The sequence below is a fragment of the Sylvia atricapilla genome, chromosome 1, assembly GCF_009819655.1.
Source record: "Sylvia atricapilla isolate bSylAtr1 chromosome 1, bSylAtr1.pri, whole genome shotgun sequence".
Classification (NCBI taxonomy): Eukaryota; Metazoa; Chordata; class Aves; order Passeriformes; family Sylviidae; genus Sylvia; species Sylvia atricapilla.
Window position 1 is genome coordinate 86003140 of NC_089140.1, and position 19020 is coordinate 86022159.

Genomic DNA, 19020 nt, shown 5'->3' on the forward strand with positions numbered 1-19020 from the left:
TAAAGATGGAAATAAGCAGAGTGATTGTTTTGATATTTGTTTTCAGTGCTGTAAAGATTTTGTTTAAATATTTTTAACCTGTTAATTTTACCATGGAACTGAAGTAACCCAGGAAGAGCCTTACCATTAGCTGAATATATCTAATCCTTCCGCATTAGCTGAAGGCCTTCCTTCCTGCCAGTGGATAAATATTTGCCTTTTGTAAATGGGATAGATTCCTCTGCACTACTAAAAACCATGCTGGCTTCTGCAATCTCATTTAATTGGAAATGTCCCTGTGAGTCCTTTTTCTTAATTTATTTCCACTATTGCATTGACTCCAAATTTGCATCTGTATGTAAGAGGAACAATGAGCTTTTCCACATTATCCCTTCTCCACTGCATATGAAAATGAACACATAACTGAACAGTTCAGATGAGTTCACAGACTGAACTTTTTTGTCTTGGAACATCTGACTCTAGTCTAGTGAGTGTTTTCCCATTTTAATAAATATTCACATTGAAATTCTCCTTTTCCACCTTTTAGGAAAGACTGAGTTAGCAGGTACTACCAGTTTTGTTGGACAGAATATCTGTCCTCTAGCAACACTGAAATGACTGCCACTTTCACTTTGGTTAAAAAAAGAGCACACATCATTCCTGCCTGTGAGCTTACCCTCTCCTCTGATCTCTATCTGAACCCCCTTCTGGGGATACTCGGTGACTCTGAAACTTAAAGTCTGCCTCTGAAACTGTGAGTTTAGTTGCTAAAAGAGGACATTCAGTGTTGAGCATCTCCTCTATGCAAACACTTATTTCTTTGGTGCAAGCCTCCCTTGACCACGCTGGCTCCCCCAGACTGGAGAGCGTGCCTGCCTCTGTGCACACCAGTCATCTCTGCTACCAGGTCACAAACAGCCAGGATTCTTCCTCTGGCCTTTCCAACTAGTCACATAGTTGCTACCTTCCTACACTTAATATCAGCAAATGAAAAGAGCTTCCCAATCAAAGCTTCTTTTAAGATTTTGACCTAGAACTCAAGGACATTTGAGGAAGGAGTCGTTGGCCTAACACAAGAATGATCCCTGAAAACCCTAGATTTTTTTTTTCAGCTCTTTTCTCCATGCTGTCTGAACTTCTGTTGTTTTAGCTGTGCCCTCATAAGATGGAATAAGTTCTCAAAGAACTCTTTCAAATTTATGAGCTCCACCATATCAGTTGAGTACTTCACTCATTTTGGAATGGTGTTTTGAGACTGTTGAGGAGAGGAGAAATGTTGACATCACCGATGTGGAATCCTGGTGTGAGCTTTAAACACAGCAATAGTGGAGACACTCTTGTTCATATAAGCAATAGCTGTGCTGCCAGCATTATAGGATACCTAGTGCTCTAAACAGAGAATCATGATCCCACAGAACTTCCTGAGTTATTTCCCAAATCTGAATGCTATAGGACAAGCAGATACAGAGATTGCCCTTCACAGGAAATAGCAAAGCTTGAGCTAGTAAGACGGAATTATATGAATGCTCCCTAGTTCAACTCTTCTTTTTTCAAGCAAATGAATAAATGTGTGGAAGGTTAGAGGTGTCTGTGTAAGGAAGGTATGTAATTGTGGGCAGGACGGGGAGATGAAGAGATGACAACTGAAGTGGTTATGTCACTAAGCCACCTTAGGAATGGTTGTTAACTTTGTAAATGTTTGCCAGAGTATTGGAGAAGTTCCAGGCGCTGCCATTTTCCAGGTTATTCTGTAACTAGCTCCATATAAATACAAAAAATTTTGGATTGGCCCTTTTCATTGAACTCAATGAGTAATAATCTGACACTGTAAATATTCATTATTCTTATAACATGGAAACTAATTCTAAATGGAAAAAAATCCACAGAGCATCCCTTCTGAATCAGAGGAAAGAAAATAAGCTTTGAGGAAAATGCAAGGAACGTGAGTGCCTTATAAACTTCATTATTGATTGTATGCTTTCCTTTTTGTACGGAGCACAACCTAATGGTAAATACATCATTGAATCAAGTGGAGAACTGTATCGACTGCAAATGCATCTTCCATGAGTCTGTTGTTTTGGGAAGGTGAAAAGCATAGATACCAGGGACAGGAGACAGACAGTGTAGCCTTTTTCATTATGTTTAATACAATTTTCCTACTTTACTTACGTGGTTTGTAGGTTCTGGAGGCTTTATGCATGACTTACACTTCTCTTCTGCCAGAATTACTGCTGAACTGGAGCCTGATTTGACCATACTAATGACTCTACTGAAATAATTCATGTACTGGCATCTGATAACTTAAATACTGCTATTTGCTAATAGTCCTGATTTGGTCTCTCTGTTATTTCTAACTCAATGGTTCACCCTGTTCTGTTTCCAGTTGAGCTATTGGTTACTTAGCAGGAATGTTTTATTTGGGCTAATTTAGAAAGCGTGATGTGCAGTGCCAGCTGTCCCATGCCAGCACAGCCTGTACTGTCCTTTAGGCCAAAAAGACACAACCTAATGACTAATGAGTTGAACATTGCTATTGTCATGAAATGTTTTCCATTAATGCCTCTACAGGTAGGGCAGCTGTAAATGGAAAGCAAAGCTCAAGAAAAATCAATGGCAGCTTTGACTCTTAAAATAATAGTAAAAAAATGTAAATAGGGGAGAGCATGGCAGTTTTATATTGGTAGCTACTCTTGTGCAAGCATGTACTTATCAGGAAGTTTTAGGTAGCTTTTTGTCTAACATAGGAGGGCCATAACTCCCTCTTCATCAGTTTCTTCCTTCCATTTCTAACTTCATTGCATTTCCTTTTCTGGGGACTCATCTTGTTTTCTCTTCCACCTTCTTTTTTTCATCCCACTGCATGCCTTTTTCCTTGGTCTGACCTCAGAGAGGACGAGTATGAAGAGGAGGAAGAAGAACAGCCAGTCACAGAGCCCAATACTGAGGATGAGGGGGAGGAAGAGGCCAATAGGCAGGTCAAAGCCAGGTACAAGGATTCAGCATTCAGTTCCTCCACCTTTTCTTCAGGCTCTGGCGTGAACTCACCAGCACAGCGTGCAGCAGCATCCACCTTTTCACATTCCTTGATCACATGTTAAAGCCACCCCCCAAGGAAATATTTTTGCATTTAAAAGCTTTGGGGAGGGGGCTGGGGGGAGGCAGTGCTAATAGAAACACGTTTAATTATATAGACTCAGTGCACTATGAACTGTCTGCACTTACTCCCTTTACATAATGCTCACAAATCCTGAAAGCTTTGCTGAAAAGCATAACTTTAAGCATGGTTTGGTTTGGTTTAACTTGTTAGTTGGGGCAGTGATGAAACACTACAATGCTTAGCTGAGGGTGTTGCTTGGTTTCTTAGGTTTTCCTAAGAAAGAACATAGGTTTCCCTATCTTCATAATACTACGTTATTAGAGATATCTGTTGCTATGTAGTAAATTGACATTTTTTGAATGCTGCCTAAGATTTCACGTAAGTTTTGTTCATGTTTTAGTAGCAAAGAACTACTTTGAGGCAAAACTAATATATATGTGTGTATATAATATATATATATATATAATTTTATAAATGCCTGGCCATCTGTGTATATACAGATATATGCAAATTGCCAGTCAGTATTCATCATCACCTATTAATACTCTTGTGTAAAATTTTCCACTTATTTCTGAGATATATATATATGTGTTTGGCATTTGGCAACTTGATCCTAATAAACTGAAAGCAAGAAAATACATTCTTTTTTCCAGACAGCCATTTGATTTAGGTTAAATTATTTGGCTTTGCAACTCAGCAAATGAGATTGGATTTTTTTACATAAACCACATTCATGCAGACACTGTACAGCACATAAGGAAGAAAGGAAACTGTTTAATGTGTGAATTCAAAAGAAAATACTGTATTGTTGTTGTTATTATCTTCCAGTCTGCAAATCTTGCCAATGGCTGCCTGAAAATTCAAAATTAAGTGATAATTTCCTCAAATCTGATTCTTAAAAGTCAAAGCTGAGACACAAATTATTGTTAAATCTCATGAGTACACTAAAATACTGCTTTAAAAAGTGAGGAAGAGCCACGTGAAGAGCATGTGATTTTAAATCATTGGTCCTTTTAATATAATTATCTCTTTAAGATAACTGGGTGATGTTCCCATGACTTTCCTAAGTACCTTCTTTCACTGCTTCTAGAGCATAACAGAAATTACCTGTAACATGGCTGTTTATGTTAGATGCTGTCAGGTAGGACTGTCCTGGCTTCAGTGTCTCCTGTCAAGCACAGCAGGTGCAATAGATGAAGATTTCCAGATTTTCCATTGTGAGAACAATTACCTGGTGTACACCTGATGATTAACTGCATAAGATCCCAATATATCTAACATAAATTGTGGTTTTGTTGCCTGTGCTGTGCCAAGCCCACAGTCCTCAGATGAGGACTGTGCCTTCCACTCCAGTTAGGGGATTGCAGAAGCGGTCTCAGGAGAATGTAATCAGCCACATGCCAAGTGATCCAGCCCAAAGCCCATGCACAGTGTTTATGCTGGAGTTACTAGTGAAAACAGACACCCTGGAGTGCAGATCCCATGGCTTTGCACCTGCTTTGTGCCTTCTGTCACTCACCAACATCTGCCTTCAGTGGAGCAAAGCAGATGTGTTTTCTGTTTCCTTTGATGCAAACTCTGCAAGTCTCTATGAAAGACCAGCATGGAATGCTGACACTTAGGAAAATCATAAATCAGTGCCTTCACACCTAGACAAATATCTGGTAAAGTGTTGCTTTTGAGATCATTCAAAACTTGAATTTTGACACAACAGTGCTAATTAAGTACATTTTTATTTTCATCTTTTTTGGATGAACATTTTTACTAAAAAGATCAGATTGCCAGGGAGGATGATAGAGATCTGGACTTGGAGAAGCAGTCCTGCAGACCGTATCTTGAAGCATTGATGCTCCACGGAGTATTTCCCAGTGTGCTCAGTCTGCTTTGTACTGCTCTGATGATGTTTAGAACCTAACTTGAAATATACAAAAATTGTTATGAAAATAGGTGTGAAAGGCTTACAGAAATTAGTTCTGAAGCCTGTGGGTTCAATCCCCTCTTTTCCTTTAGAATGGGTTGCTTCTTTTCCCCACTATTTCCAACTCCAAGAAGAATCCTACTGGGATACAGAGATGTGAGTTACCTTTATTTTAAAAGATGTGCTGATTGTCTAAATTTTGGAACTTTTTGTTTGTCTCACTCTACTTCAATTTTTATTCCCCTTCAAATGTTACTATCTATTATCTCCCTTTGCCCCATTTTTTTCTCTCCTCTTCCCTTTCTAATGATTTTTTCCTTCTGCAGTGAGGTTCCAGATGTGCATGAGGCTGTGAAGGAAAGCTTTTCACAGGGTTCTGACTCTTCGGCTGTCTCCAGTGCCATTTCTCCAGCTGAGAGGCCTCTCGCCTGCTCTAGAGCAAAGAGCTTTTCTAGCAACTCCTCTTCTGTGCCTGACTCATCTGTCTCTCATCATAATTCTGTCCTTTCATCACCATCTTCACCTGCAACAGCATTGCTGAGCTCTCCCCAAAATTCCTCAGCATCCATTACTCCAAAGGCATCTCCAACAGTGGAGAAATTACCTTATGTACCACACACTCCTTTTCATCTCTTCTCGTATGACTTTGAAGAGTCTCCAGCACCTGTGAAAGAGAAGGATGCAGAAATGATGAGGGAAAACAGGTAGATTTTATATAGCTGACAACAATTCTTAGATAAATGAATAACACTTTCCAAGAATTTTATAGTGGTAATAATGCTACTCCATGTGTTGTATTATTTCCAGAACATACTGTACTAATTTTAGCCCTGTAAGCCTATATTTTGATCTGATATTTTCCCCTTGCCTTTGCTGACATCATTACTCTTCTTCCAGGTCTTCTTCCAGGTGGTTAATAAATATCCTGGCCTTGTGTGTAGAACAGTGGGTAAATAACCCATGATTTGGGAGATCACAGAAAGAAGCACCATTTTGCTCTCATTTACAACAGTGTGATTTGCAGACATGTTTTCATGAAAATTAATGGGGCTCTTTTGATATAAAACCAAGAGAGGTCAGATCAGCACTTGAAATTCAGGGGTAAAGTCCTGGCTTCAAAGGCTGAACTGCCAAATCCTAAATTTGTTGTTTGATTACAGTGCACATCTATCTCATGTGCAATTTCAGTTCATGCTTGTAAAAAGAGATCTATAAAGATAACATAGAACTCAGAGCAGACTTCTATCTCCACAACATCTGTTGAATTTACTTGTTCCTTATGCATTCCTGCTAGTTTTTAACTTTAATTTCCCATCCCACTCATCTAAAATTTAAAAAAAAAGATTGTTTTGTCTCATCTGTTTCCAAGTAAGAGAGATTGACAGTAAGTAGCACTAAAAACAATGATAGAGAATCACCTTGAAAAGAGGTTGAGGATTTTTTGCTGTCTCTCACAGTTGTCAGTGTTCGTTGAATTAGGTGCTGAAAATGTACATTTATATTGCATGCATGTTTATTTCTTCCTCTCTCCAGCAGTCCTTCTGAGTTTCTGCATGTGAAAAAATGTTTTGATTCCTTTGATCCTTTTAACTTTCGGTCTTTCTCTTCTAATAGGTGGGTGTGTTTTGTCCCTTTTTGATTTTTCTGAGAAGCCTGTAAATCCAAGTAGTTGTTGACAATTGTCTTAGTTCACTTGTTTTTCCTTTACCTGCAACTTGAACACTGGAATTCCTCTCAATTTATATTTTCCTTGATCGGTGCATTTTTCCCTTAAACCTCTCATTTATTGGTGTCCCATTGCTGCTGCTGTTATATACTTTAGAGAGTAGATTCCTAAATAACTCCTGTTCCTGCAATATTTAGTATTTCTACAGTGATTTTTTTTCCTCTAACCATCTTTCCTGTTTCCAGTTAGTACAGCGGTTCAAGGGTGGGGATGGGGATGAGGATTCTTCTGGGTTTATTTAGAGGAAAAGGAGGGCAAAGTCCACACAATTTAGTCAGTACTATGCCCATAAAAGAGGAAGATGCCTTGAGGGTGAATGCTGCTGGATAAGACTATTGCATCTTCACTGGTACTTGAGACGAGAAGGTAAAATGGAAACAATAGCCAGTACCAGAGGAAGGCTAGAAAGATAAACTTGCATACAGACTTACCCTGGGCTTCTGGTCTTGCCTTGCTGCTGTTCCCTTAAATTTTATATGATTTTGTGTCCAGACCAGTCCCTCTGAATTTGATTTTTTAATCATTGTAGATCTGAATCCATAGGAGACGGGTTCCCTCCATTATCATGAGGGTTTTCTTTGGACTAAATGAAAACCCTTGGTCTGAAAAAGGATTCTGCTCTATGTCAGCTTTTTCATGCGGCAGAGGAGAAGAAAAGCATGTCATGGTTGATAAGAAGGTCTCCTTGCAGTTGATTGAAATGGAAAATGGAGGTTTCTGTGTAAGGAACATATACCAAATGAGCTCTGTGTTCTTATCAGGACAAGGGAATTATCTCATCGCTCACTCAGTACAGGCACAGTCAGAACATTTTCTGGGCTGATCCCAAAGGATAGAAGACCCTAGCTAGGTCTGTGCTACCAGGGAAGCTCCACACTGTCCAGTTACACAGCCTCCAGCTGGCCAATGTCTCCAGTTTCTAGTTAGCTTTCTTCTGGGGCAAGAAGGCCCAGACAGCAATTATTTCCTGCAAAATTCCTTTTGTGGCTCAGAAACATGCATGTTAGAATTTTTTTTCCAAAGTTGTTTTCCTGTTGCTGGTCAGTATGGTGTCTCAAAAACAGACTAGGGAGGGCAGGTGTTCTCTAGAGCATTAATCTGAAATTGCTGTCCAAGAGGACATGTTCTCTAAAGCATGATCCCTTCCATTGTAAAAGCACCTAGCTGAAATCTACTCTGATTTTAACATGGGCCTTGGCGGGCAGCAATGCTATTGAATCCTAAGGAATGAAGCTTGAAACTTTGAATGAAATTTTGCATCGCTAGATGAGTGTGTTAAATGGAGCTAAAGGAAACCAACCAAGCTTTTCAAATAAAATTGCTGAGTGAAATTACTGTGTGCTGATGTGTATGAGGGAAGAAGCAGCAGAGAAAAGATACGGTGAAGAAGGATATATTATATCTTATCAATTATAATAAGGAAAATTATGTTGCTCTATTTCCTGAAATTAATTTGGTCATTTGGGTGAATTGGCCTTGCAGAGTACTGGTCTTCAGAGCACCATATGTTTTCCATGTGGGAAAATGGCATTGTCTGTGAACAATATTAAAGAGAGAAATATTAACATTTTCCCAAATCAAGAATCTATTCCTGATATGCTGTTTAAGTACAATAGCTAAAAAGCACAGCAAAGCAACACAACTGCCTTTTCTATTCAGTACAGGAGCCAGGATGAAAACATTGATAGAAAGGACCCTGGGGAGGTGGCCATTCCAGGAGTCCTGGAAACAATTTCTCTTTGATCAGCAAGCTCACATTGAAGTGAAGCAAGTTTATGGGGTTTTTTTAATGGAGAGAAGGGCTGATAGAAATTTCTAAAGCCGTGCTTCCGGAGACATGTCTTTTTAACCATGGTGATGATTTTTTACAGACATTGTAAGAAACGGCACATAAGCTATTACTTATGTTGGGGGAGGGGAAAGAAAATACTGCTGGTTTTAATTGAAAAGAATGTGGTTGCTTTTCCATTTAAAATGCAAGCATTTCCATGTCGTGGATGACCATGTTCAGATCAGGTCTCAGGAGTGATGCAGTTTTCCTTGAATTTAGAAGATATGAATACTGCTGTTGTGGGCTGGTTTGATCTCTTTTCTAATGGCTGGATATCAGCTCTCAAAACAGCTAATAATTCTGAGAAACAGAGCAGTAATTCAAGTATTCCTGTTCTGAGTTGTCACTTGGGAGGACCATTCAAATCTCTCATTATTTTCCTTACCAATAGCTCACTGTTTCATCATGTATGTTCATCCATGGTCGATATTAAGAGTACATGAATGGTTGCATATTTGGAAATAGAGCAACACTTTCAGAAGGTGAATGTTTGAAAAGTTCTGGGGTATGGGATCACTGCCACCCCCTAAACAAAAAAGTTTACTGTTGCAAGCCTGTTTGCTGATGGATTCTGTCCCTTGATTTCTCCTACTTGTCTTCCCATTTCTTCAGATACAATAGCTATGGAAGCAGCTCTTACTCCTCTCCACGACCTTACGGTGGTGTAAGTGCCCCAACAACGCCCACTACTCGTTATGGGACAACTCTGTCACCACCTCAGGAGACCAAATCTGACAGGTTTGTAAATTAATCAGTGTTTTGACAACAGTTCCTTTGCAGACAGGATGAAGGAGATAAATGTGAGCTGTTCTGAATGAGTACTGGAAATAGCTTCCAGCCAGATTTTTTCTAACATTGAGAAAAAAAATGGAAAAAATCTAAATGTGCTCATTTCCCACTCATTCTCATGCCTTTCTGTCAGACTTGATGTTAAAGTCGTGGTGTATTTCCATCCCACTTGTGTTTCTTCCACTTAGATGGAGAAAGCAGAGTTGCTTTGCACATAAGCTGTTCTAAGTATTAAAAGGTGAAAGAAAACACATTTTCTTTCTTTCCATTTTAGAAATAAATTCAGATAGATCTATTTTCACTTCTATCATCTTAAATCAATTGCAAAATCTTGGAAATGTGCTTAGCTTGTAATTCCCAAGGCATAATTTTGTCCTTTCTTGAAAATACGTGATATATCTCATTCTATTTCATCAAAAGAAAAATCATTTCTTGCTGTAGCTAAAGCAAACTCCTAATAACCTACCAGTTATCAGCTTGCTTTAAGAAAAAAAATTGAAAGGGGGAAGACCCCAAACCAGCAAAAAAAAAAAGATATTTTGAACAATCAAAATACTCTTTCGAATTATGTAAGGTATTAGGGGAAGAAAAATTATAGGAAAATGTTATGGCTACATTAAAGAAATTCTTGGCAAGAGGTTTGGACCACCAGAAATTAACTATCTGTTACAACCTGAGAGTAAATGACAGCTTCAAAGGATGTCATGCTGACTTTAAAAATGAAAAGTAAAAGTTTTTCATTAATTTAATACAATAATTTTAAAAATATCCAATTAGGCCAGGTGGCATTTGGATTGTTTGTTTCCAAACTGGCCTCTAATTCATAAAACTGCATCTTCCACCCTGTTTTCTGAACTTAGGGTTTTTTACAGGTTTTTTACTTTTCCTGTATTCCAGTTAATTTGTGTTAATGACTCTCTGGCATATTTCTGTATATGTATGTATGTTTGTGTGTGTATGTATGTATGTTTGACCCTCCCTAATGCCTCACATCCTTTCCAGACTACTACTCAGAATGGTTCAAGTTAGGTTCTTCCAGCATGCATGTATTTCTCCCATGAGGTATTGATTTAATCCTTTTTTTCAAGTGAGTAATTACATTAAGTTTCTCTTTGGAGAAGGGCATTGTTTTTCATTTGCTCATCTTCCTGGAGTACCTTGCCTCAATTTGTTTTTTCTGATCTCAATTAAATAATTGCCGAGTGCAACCATAATAAAAACCTCTACACCAGCATATTCACCCCCATTTACCTCAGCAAAATTGATGCAAGATAAGCAAGAATTAAGAGTATCCCGCTGCTTTGGATGTTTTAAGATTTTCAAGCCCCTGCTCTTGTAAGCTTGTGATTGCTACTGTGGCAAAGAAACCTCAAAGTGGTCAAAGGCTGAGATGGCTAAAGATGGTTGGGCTTGTCCTGCAAGAGGCTGATGGCGCTGGCCCTGCTCCAGCAAAGAAAGCCAGCTTTCATTTCAGCATGTGTGTAAGTGCCTTGCTGGTTTGGAGCCAAAATGCCTTGGCCCCACAGGATGAAGCTGTAAAATTTGCAGATTCATGGAGAGTCAGGCCAGAGGGGAGGTCTGGAATCATCTGTTGTGACCTATAATGGGTCTCACAGAAGCTAAATGAAAGACTCTTGTAGTCTCACGTGTTTTCAAGTGGCAGCACAGGACTTCTCCTGAAAACATTTCAATATTTATTATCACTGCTAGGAAAATATTTTTTATTTTGAAACCACTTTTTCTAGCAGCATCTTCAAGCCAACACGCTTCATCTTCCTTTTTTCTATGAAACTAAAATGCTCTACCTTCAACTGTTAGATCTCTTATGTGTTGTAAGTGACTGAACACGGTGCTCAGAGTCACACATCTCTGTCATTCCTTTGGGTTATGTTTACCACTTTACCACCTTACATGATAAAAATCTCTGTACTCCTGTTTAACTTTGCAGCTTGCTGTTCATAGTAGTTCATGAACTCACCAGGGTTTCTGCATTTTTACATTTGAGGGATATTACAGCCTGATGCTGTATATGAGTCTCTGAGAAGTGTGAAAAATGTGTGTACACCACAGCTGCCTGTTTTCTGCAGAATAGATGCAGTTATTTTTTCAAAGATAATTAATTTTACCATTTCAGATGCCATTTTGCATTCTCTTCTTCTTTTTGAAACTACTGCCACTGCAGATGTATAGTACTGCAAGCTCTAAAGAACTGACTGCTTTGAAGAAGGGCAGAAGCCTTCTTTAATTCCATTGTCCTGAAAGATATGCATTGAAGAAATGTCCATGTCAAGATTGACAGATGGAATTTTCTTATTGAAGAGTAGGCCATGTAATGCATGATGCAATGCTTAGCATTAATTAGTAAATGGAAAGTATTGTGGAGGTTTTCACAGTCTTCTATGAATGGTGTTTGCCTCAGATTATATAAACACTATTTCCTACCTCCTGATGGTAAAAATTTACACGGATTCAAACACCCAAAAAAAGTTAAAATATGAGGGTGAGGGGGAGAGGAAGACATTTGATAAGGAGCAGATGCGTATCTATGGTTAGCTCTAAGGTGTGTTTTCTGGTTTCAGCTTATGCTACAGTTATGCAAAGCCTTCACAGAAAGATTCCTGCCTTTTATCATGCAGGGAAGAGCTTCAGATGCAGGTCCTGGTATCATTTATCTGACCTTCGGGAATGAGGAGGAAGGAAGGGGCGGCATTTAGAGCAGTGCCCAGCACAATGATTCATGCTCCATTCAGTTGCCCTGACAGGCCTTTCAAACCCTTGGCTGCATACTGCTTATGTAAACAAGAGCTACAACTTAGGTGGATGGAAGCAGTGTGGTTGACATTTTGGCATTCATACTTTTAACACCCTCTTTGGCTGAGATCAGTAGGGAGTCATAAGAGCAGTATAAGTCAGTGCAAAAGCAGCTGGATTTTTGTCTTTAAAATCCACATCATCTAGATATTTCTGATGGTACAGCAGAAGAAAAAGCTTGCTTTACTGTTTCTAAATACAGCTGAAGCCTTTTGGCAACTTCTTGCAATGCTGTTGTTCTCTCTCATTTCTCTGGATCCCCTGTGGAGAGCCATGTTTCTAAACTGCATATTGCAGCCATGGGAATCCTGCTGAAGGAGTGCAGATTGCAGGGCATTTTCTGTTCAGCCCTTCATTGGGAGAGGAGGAGTGTATCCTTTGTATCTCTGCTTGTGAGAGTTGCTCCTAATGCATAAGAAGTATAACCCAATCTGCCTGTTTTCTAGTGCCAGAGAGTGTTTTGCTCCATAAATACACTGCTCCCACTCTTCACAACTTAAATCACCAATTAACTCTTTCTCCCCAGTTAATAATAATAAAAAAGTCACTCTCATAACCTCATAAATTTTAATAACAAAGGGGAAGAGCAGTGCAGGACTGAAACATTATCAGGGAGAAAAGCATTTTTCTCTCCCTCCAAGTTGGCCCCTTGCCTAGGGGCAGAAGATGTTGTAAGACTAGTCTGTATTTCCATGCCTTATGCTCACACCAAGGATATTTCTGTCTAGCCAGACAGCTTTGTCAGACTCTGAATCTAAGAGAGTCACTCAAATTGAAACTGCAGCCTGGAGTCTGCCACTGGACATCCAACTTGTTGCTTGCAAAGCTTCACACCCCCTCATAGCGTCCTTTTGGTAGTGAAGTGTTTGCATTGTTGATGATGGCTATCCTCAGAGGAGATCATGAAGGACCGTAACTTCTAAGAGCAAGAGCTCCTACATTCAGCACCAGCTTTAATTCTTTCCACTACCAGAAAAATATCCTGCTGGTGTGTTTGCCAGGGTGGGTTTCTTCCAATGCAGTTTGCCAGATGGTTCCCCCTGGGCCTGACAGTCAAACCTGAGTGGTGCACTCAGCCTAGCTCAGAAAGCCTTCTTGGGGCACTGCTTGCCAAAGGAGCAGGGGTTCATGATCTCGCCTCTATCTCTTAAATCAAATGCCAGAAAGTTCAGCTTGCAAACCTCCACTTCTTGAGGCTCTTGGCCAGTCACTCTGAACTTAGTCTCCACCTCTGGCTGGTCCCTCAGAAGTTCTTCCAAATCTCCAAGCCTGGTAAAGGCCTGCTATGGTGTTTGCAGATTATTCCTGTTTGAAGCATCTCCAGCTTTTCCAGAGCGTTAGAAAATAAGTTTAAGAAATATGAAATATATTTCACATTATTTAATATGTTTTCCATCTCACTTGCTTTGTGTTCTACAGCAATATGTTACCTTGGGCTCCCATGATGCAGGGCCTTGAAATGTTGAGCGTTCATTTCCCTGTTCTTCTATATCTTTTAAAGGAAATGTACCTTCAAGCATTTATTTCTAAATAAGGTCACAGGCAGTGAGATTAGTATGCCTAGATTGTAGGTGGGTTTTTTTCTCCTCTGGTGCTTAAACACCATATCTGAAACATGAGCATAAGGTGTAGCAAAAGTCTGCAGGCACTCTTCTTTTGAGTTTTATTCCCTTTCCAGGTGCCTGAAATAGTGAATTGCTGGAAATCTGGCGCTTTCTTTCAAATTACTCTCTTTAAAGCAAAACAAAACAAAATAAAAACTCCTTCAGAATGCCAAACAGCTTTTCAGTTAGATTTTCTACTAAAATTAAAGGTCTCAGTATTTGACAACACCAGGGACATACTGCTGGATGAAGCTTCTTGGCAGCTTCTTTATTCCTTTTTTAGTTGTTGGTTTTTGGGGGTTTTTTATGTTAGCAATTTATTACTAATTTGTGCTCTGCAGTTCCCTTACTCCCGTTGTTAAGCACTAAGGTAAAACAAAAACCTATGAAACAAAACCTGCTATACAGCCTGCAAAGCTGCTGCTCTCCCAAGAACTGCTTCTCTGTCCTTGGCTTTCTATTCTTTCTGTGTGTACTTCTGGGCTCTCAGACTAGAGTGTGTGACAGCTTTTCCTTGTGGTAAGTGCCAAGCACATCTCTCACTCTGAGTAACATAACAAGGGACAAATAGCTTGGTAGCTTATAATAGAGGCCCAGGACAAAAGCCTCAACTTTATTGCTGAGATTTTAAGAGGAAAAATGACCTTAGGAATAACTTGATGATTTACAGTCTGGGAAGCAGTGGTTGCTTGCACTGGCCTAGCTGCTTGTTGAACTACTGTGTAAGCAATATTCTTGATTGCAGCTTTGTGGAATTCATCATAGGGCATATGTTTAAACAGAAGCATGAACTGGTTATGGTTTCAAACTGCAGGGTGTTGCTGGCTGAACATGCCATGTGCAGTGCTGATACTCAGGGCACACCCACCTTAGCTTGGATCTGCACCTGGGCTCTGCAAGTCACTTCCAGGCAAAATGTAACTCACGTGGGGATGAGAGACTGCAGGTTGCAGGAAGACAGAAGCAAAGTGTAAAAGCTACACAGGTCAGCTGAAAGAGGAGAGCGTATGTAGAAAGTCCTTGTGCATTGCCCAGGCTCTGTGTAGCTCCGTCCTGCTGTAGCTCTGATTTGGGTAGTCAGTCCCCTGTGCCACTTAAAAGTCTAACATTAATTGGTTCTTTTCTTGGTCATTCTCAAGTTTCTTTCTTAAACGAAGCATTTAGTCAGTAGTTTTAGCTCTCAATTTTCTGTTTATTTTTGAGAGAAGTTTTGTAAAGATTCCTTAAGTAATGTTTAGTCTGTTTGCAAAGTCTTATATCAACATGCTTTTGAATTTGCCATGTCATGTAGGGAGACATAACACACTGGAGTTTCTTTAACTGTGAAAAGCAATATGGCTCTTGGCAGCTTTGCCTCCCCTTTTGTCTTTCTAAGCTGGAAAGCAGATTTATTTTGTTAAAGCCAAGAGACATTTAGAGTTACTTAAGGCCTGAGTAGGAGCTGCCTACTGTTGTACCCTCTCTGTAGCATTCCCGTGGCTGCTGGAACAGGAGCACTTTGCAAAATTAGGTAATTAGTGCTTCCTTATTAAAGTTCTTAGTGACTCTGCCCCATGTTGCATTAAAGACAATCCTGAATATTAACCTTATGACCTAAAGGGATTTCCTCTCATAAGTCATCTGTTAATTTTTTAGCTCCTAGAACTACACATTTGTATTTTGTATTCTTCCTGTAGATAACCATTTATATTTAGAAAATTTTAAAAATGCAACTAAACAGAGGGAAAGGCAGCCTCAAAAGAGTATCTCAGAGCTTATGTGAATCAAGAACACTTGGAAGTTCAGAATTTCAGTTTTGCTTTCAGTGAGACAGAAATATTTTCTTCAGTTTGCAACATGGTTAGAGTAATTCAGGGCATAATCCCCTTCCCAATGTATAGTCTGTGATGGAGGATTTAGAGAAAACTGTAAGAGCTTGCAAAAAAGTGTGAGAGATCTTGTGTCTGCCTGATTTGTGTTTATAATAATGATTACCAATTCACTGCTGTGTTAAATGCTGTAGGTCAGGCTAGGTGAATTTTTATTCAGAAAAGCTTTGGCCTACAGTCAACATTTTGGGTTCAAATCCTATTCTCTGTGTATATGTTTTGCCTTCTTTTTCTTCCTCCCCACCCCAGACTCCCCTATTTTTTCCTTTTAATGTATCTTCTTCCAGTAAGATAAGTTGCTAATGACCTCTTTGGCCCTGTGTCCTGATGCTGTGGTGGGGAGCTCTATTCACAAATCCACAGACCTAGATGCTTTCTTGTTGTGTATTTTCTTTCTGGAATGAGAAAGTAATAACATCACTTGTTTAGCTTTTACTGGTTTTAACAGCAGACATGGGAAAGCTTTTCTTAATATTTTTTGTATTAACAGTCCATTCTTAATAGCCTTGCATTCTCTACAAGACTAAAAATAGTAATCAGAGCAAGCATCCTTCTGGATTGTATTTGCGGAGCTGAACAAATGGTTGATATTACCAGCTGGTAACATATGACACCAGCACTAAAATGCTGGTGTATATTAGCCATAACCCCACTTTGCGAGTGATCGCTCTATTATGCTTTCACTGAGCATTCATATTCTCTTTTCCATTAAAATCTCTTATCACCTTTCATTCAGTGCCAGAAGTTTTTTTAGCCTTTTTCTTGCTTATCCATTTTTGAAATGCAGCCTGCAGCAGTAAGACCTAAAAATTCATGAGGCTTGAAGGCGCTGTCACCCTTCAAACAGTATCAAAGCAACAAAATTATCCAAGGCTCAGCCCAAGCCTTCCCACCAGCTGGTTTGGCCAGTCATGGTGCCATTTGCAATTCAAGTATGTGTTCATTGAAAGGGAGCATTTACTTTAAGTGTTATTGCCAGGGAAATACAGAAACAAAAATCAGATTTTGTCAACAAACTGTACATAGACAAATCTCTTTTCAAATTGTTTAGAATGTTTGAGGAATGCCTCTTAATTCTTGCTTTTCCTCTGGCTGCTTTACAGGTTTGTACACCCTGAAAGTAACCTGCTTACCCCAGGTTTAGTTTATGCACATGTAGAGAATTATCAATAGAGTTTACTAAATACTAAAACTGTGCATTTACAGTCACAGCTCACATTAAAAAGAGTATTGGGGCACCCAGACAACAGTTGAGCTACAGTGTTTGATAGCAGCAGTGAGGTTATGAGTTTATGAGGCTTCATAAGGCAGCTGGTCTCAGCATTTGGTGTGAGGTGTGGTCCCCGCTGAGGGCAGATGTGTGTGGTTGAGTGGGTGTAACCACTAAGAGAGCACTAACTCAACTATATAGCAGTGCTGTTTCTTTGCCTGCCCTTTTCTAAATGTGACTGAAGACTCAAAACCTTGACTATTAGTGCTTTAAGAAGTCAGTGTCACACAAGGGGTCAGCTGACCATGGTCCTGTCTGTTTAATTATGACCCCTATGTACAGAACCTTCTGGCAGCTTGGACTGTTAGATTTGACCATTTCATGCAACAAACTGCTGTACACAATGTGGCTGTGTTTGAGACAAAGGAATTGAACCAGGCATGTGTGTGCATATTGTACTGCAGCTTGTAATTCAGCTGAGGTATGCACTCGTAACCAGTGAGAAATACAGAAAGTCTAAGTTTTGACTAACTATTGTTGCTTGGATTAGTTTTGAAGAGATGGCAAGCTAACATTTTCTGTTCTTTTGACATTGCCTTTTCTTCTGAACATGTGACTGTGGATCTTCTATTTATATTGTGATGCTGCTTTTCATACATCTGCAAATTTTTACCCAGTGAGCAATCCTAGCCAAAGTATGCTAGATCAAACCTCCAAACAAGGTGTTTTAGTATGTGGAGGTGTTTTACTACCAGGGTTAGCTTAGAATCCTGTCTGCAGGACTAAGCTGTGCAACTCCATCTGATTTTCCTATAATCCCCTGCATAAGAATGTGCATTTATTGTAGAGTCTCAAAGAGCTTAGTCAGAGCTAAAGGTTTCCAACCTGCTAGATGATGTGCAGACTCTTTTGGTCTCTCAGCATCACTCTGTCCTTCTCCTTAATTTTCCTTCAGTCTTCTTTAAAGTCATACCTTCCTTTGACTCAAAATATGGAGTTTGCAGATTTCATGGCTACTGGGCAGGATAGGATATCAAGCTGACTACACAAAACAAATAAAAACACAGACTTCATAGGGACCGTCTTTTGCCATCTCTCACGGTTAATTTCCATATACTTTCACGTGAAGGCACTGTTCGTTTTTCCCCTTCCAAGAGTAATTACTGATGTTATATCCAATCATATAGCCATGGTTTTTCATGCTACTACAGGGATGGAGCTCTAGCTTTTGAATTTTAGTACAGTGGTGCTACTGTTTCTGCTAAAAGCTTTCTCTTGCAATGTGCACTAAAGGTCAAAAGTTAAAATAAATTTAAAATATGCTCAGGGGAAAATTCACCACACGTATTTGACTGTCAGGGTTTGAGGATTCTTTTTCCCCCCCTTTTCTTAGTGCCGAGGCATATTAGAGATTTTTATGGTTTTGAGTGTGATCCAACATTGATACTGTAGCTTTGGAGAAGTGCCAGCAGGGACTCTTACAGAATATCAAGTTTTATACCATCTTATGTAATGTTTATGCGGGTGGGATATGACATATTGAAATTCAATTTATCGAAATTATTGACATGATATTCATGCTGCCCTGCTGCCAGTGGGGCTGAAATGGCTATGTTTTGTGGTGTTCCTGCTTGTACAGACATAGACACTTGGGGAAGATAGGTTTGCATTAATGTTTTTGTCTTCTTTCACATCTATTTTCACTAGTGAACTGGTGCCATTATGCTAAATGCCTACACTGCAGCCATAGGCAAGTAAATAAATAAGGGAAAGGGTCTGAGTTCTTAAAAATAAGAAAAATTTATTCAGATTTGCATTACTGGTTAAGGAACCTTCCTCTAGGCAGGCAGGGTTTAGTTTCTTTTTACACAAAAGGCAGTATCTATTTCTCTCATTAATCCTTTCATTGCAAAACTCATGTTACAACAATGCACAGAAACCGCTCTACATGAGTTATGTCTTTTTGATTTTATCAGTCTAATTCAATCAGTGTCCATCTGTACAAAGCTACCCTGTATGACACAGATTTTTTCCTTTCTAAGAGACAGAAAGAAAGACACGTTTACTCTGAGGTCACTCTGTTGCCTTGTGAGAGATTGGTGGTTGGACTGTTGGGGGACTGTTTTGTGAGAGGACCAGCTCTCCCAAAGTACTACTTACAGTAAAGGCAATAAAAAAAAATCTATG

At 39.4% G+C, this 19020-nt stretch overlaps 1 protein-coding gene across 5 annotated transcripts in view; it reads left to right on the forward strand.

The window, feature by feature from the left end:
* The window catches only part of FHOD3 (formin homology 2 domain containing 3), a 368131-nt gene that overhangs the window by 267196 nt on the left and 81915 nt on the right, over positions 1–19020 (forward strand). For 2 of the 5 annotated variants that reach the window (XM_066326999.1, XM_066327008.1), the window contains exons 11-12: positions 2867–2965; positions 9164–9289. In XM_066326999.1, coding sequence (XP_066183096.1) covers positions 2867–2965; positions 9164–9289 — 225 coding nt within the window. Of the gene's footprint in view, positions 1–2866; positions 2966–5320; positions 5699–9163; positions 9290–19020 lie in introns of all 5 variants that reach the window. The other 3 variants (XM_066327017.1, XM_066327025.1, XM_066327035.1) reach the window with 2 other exon arrangements.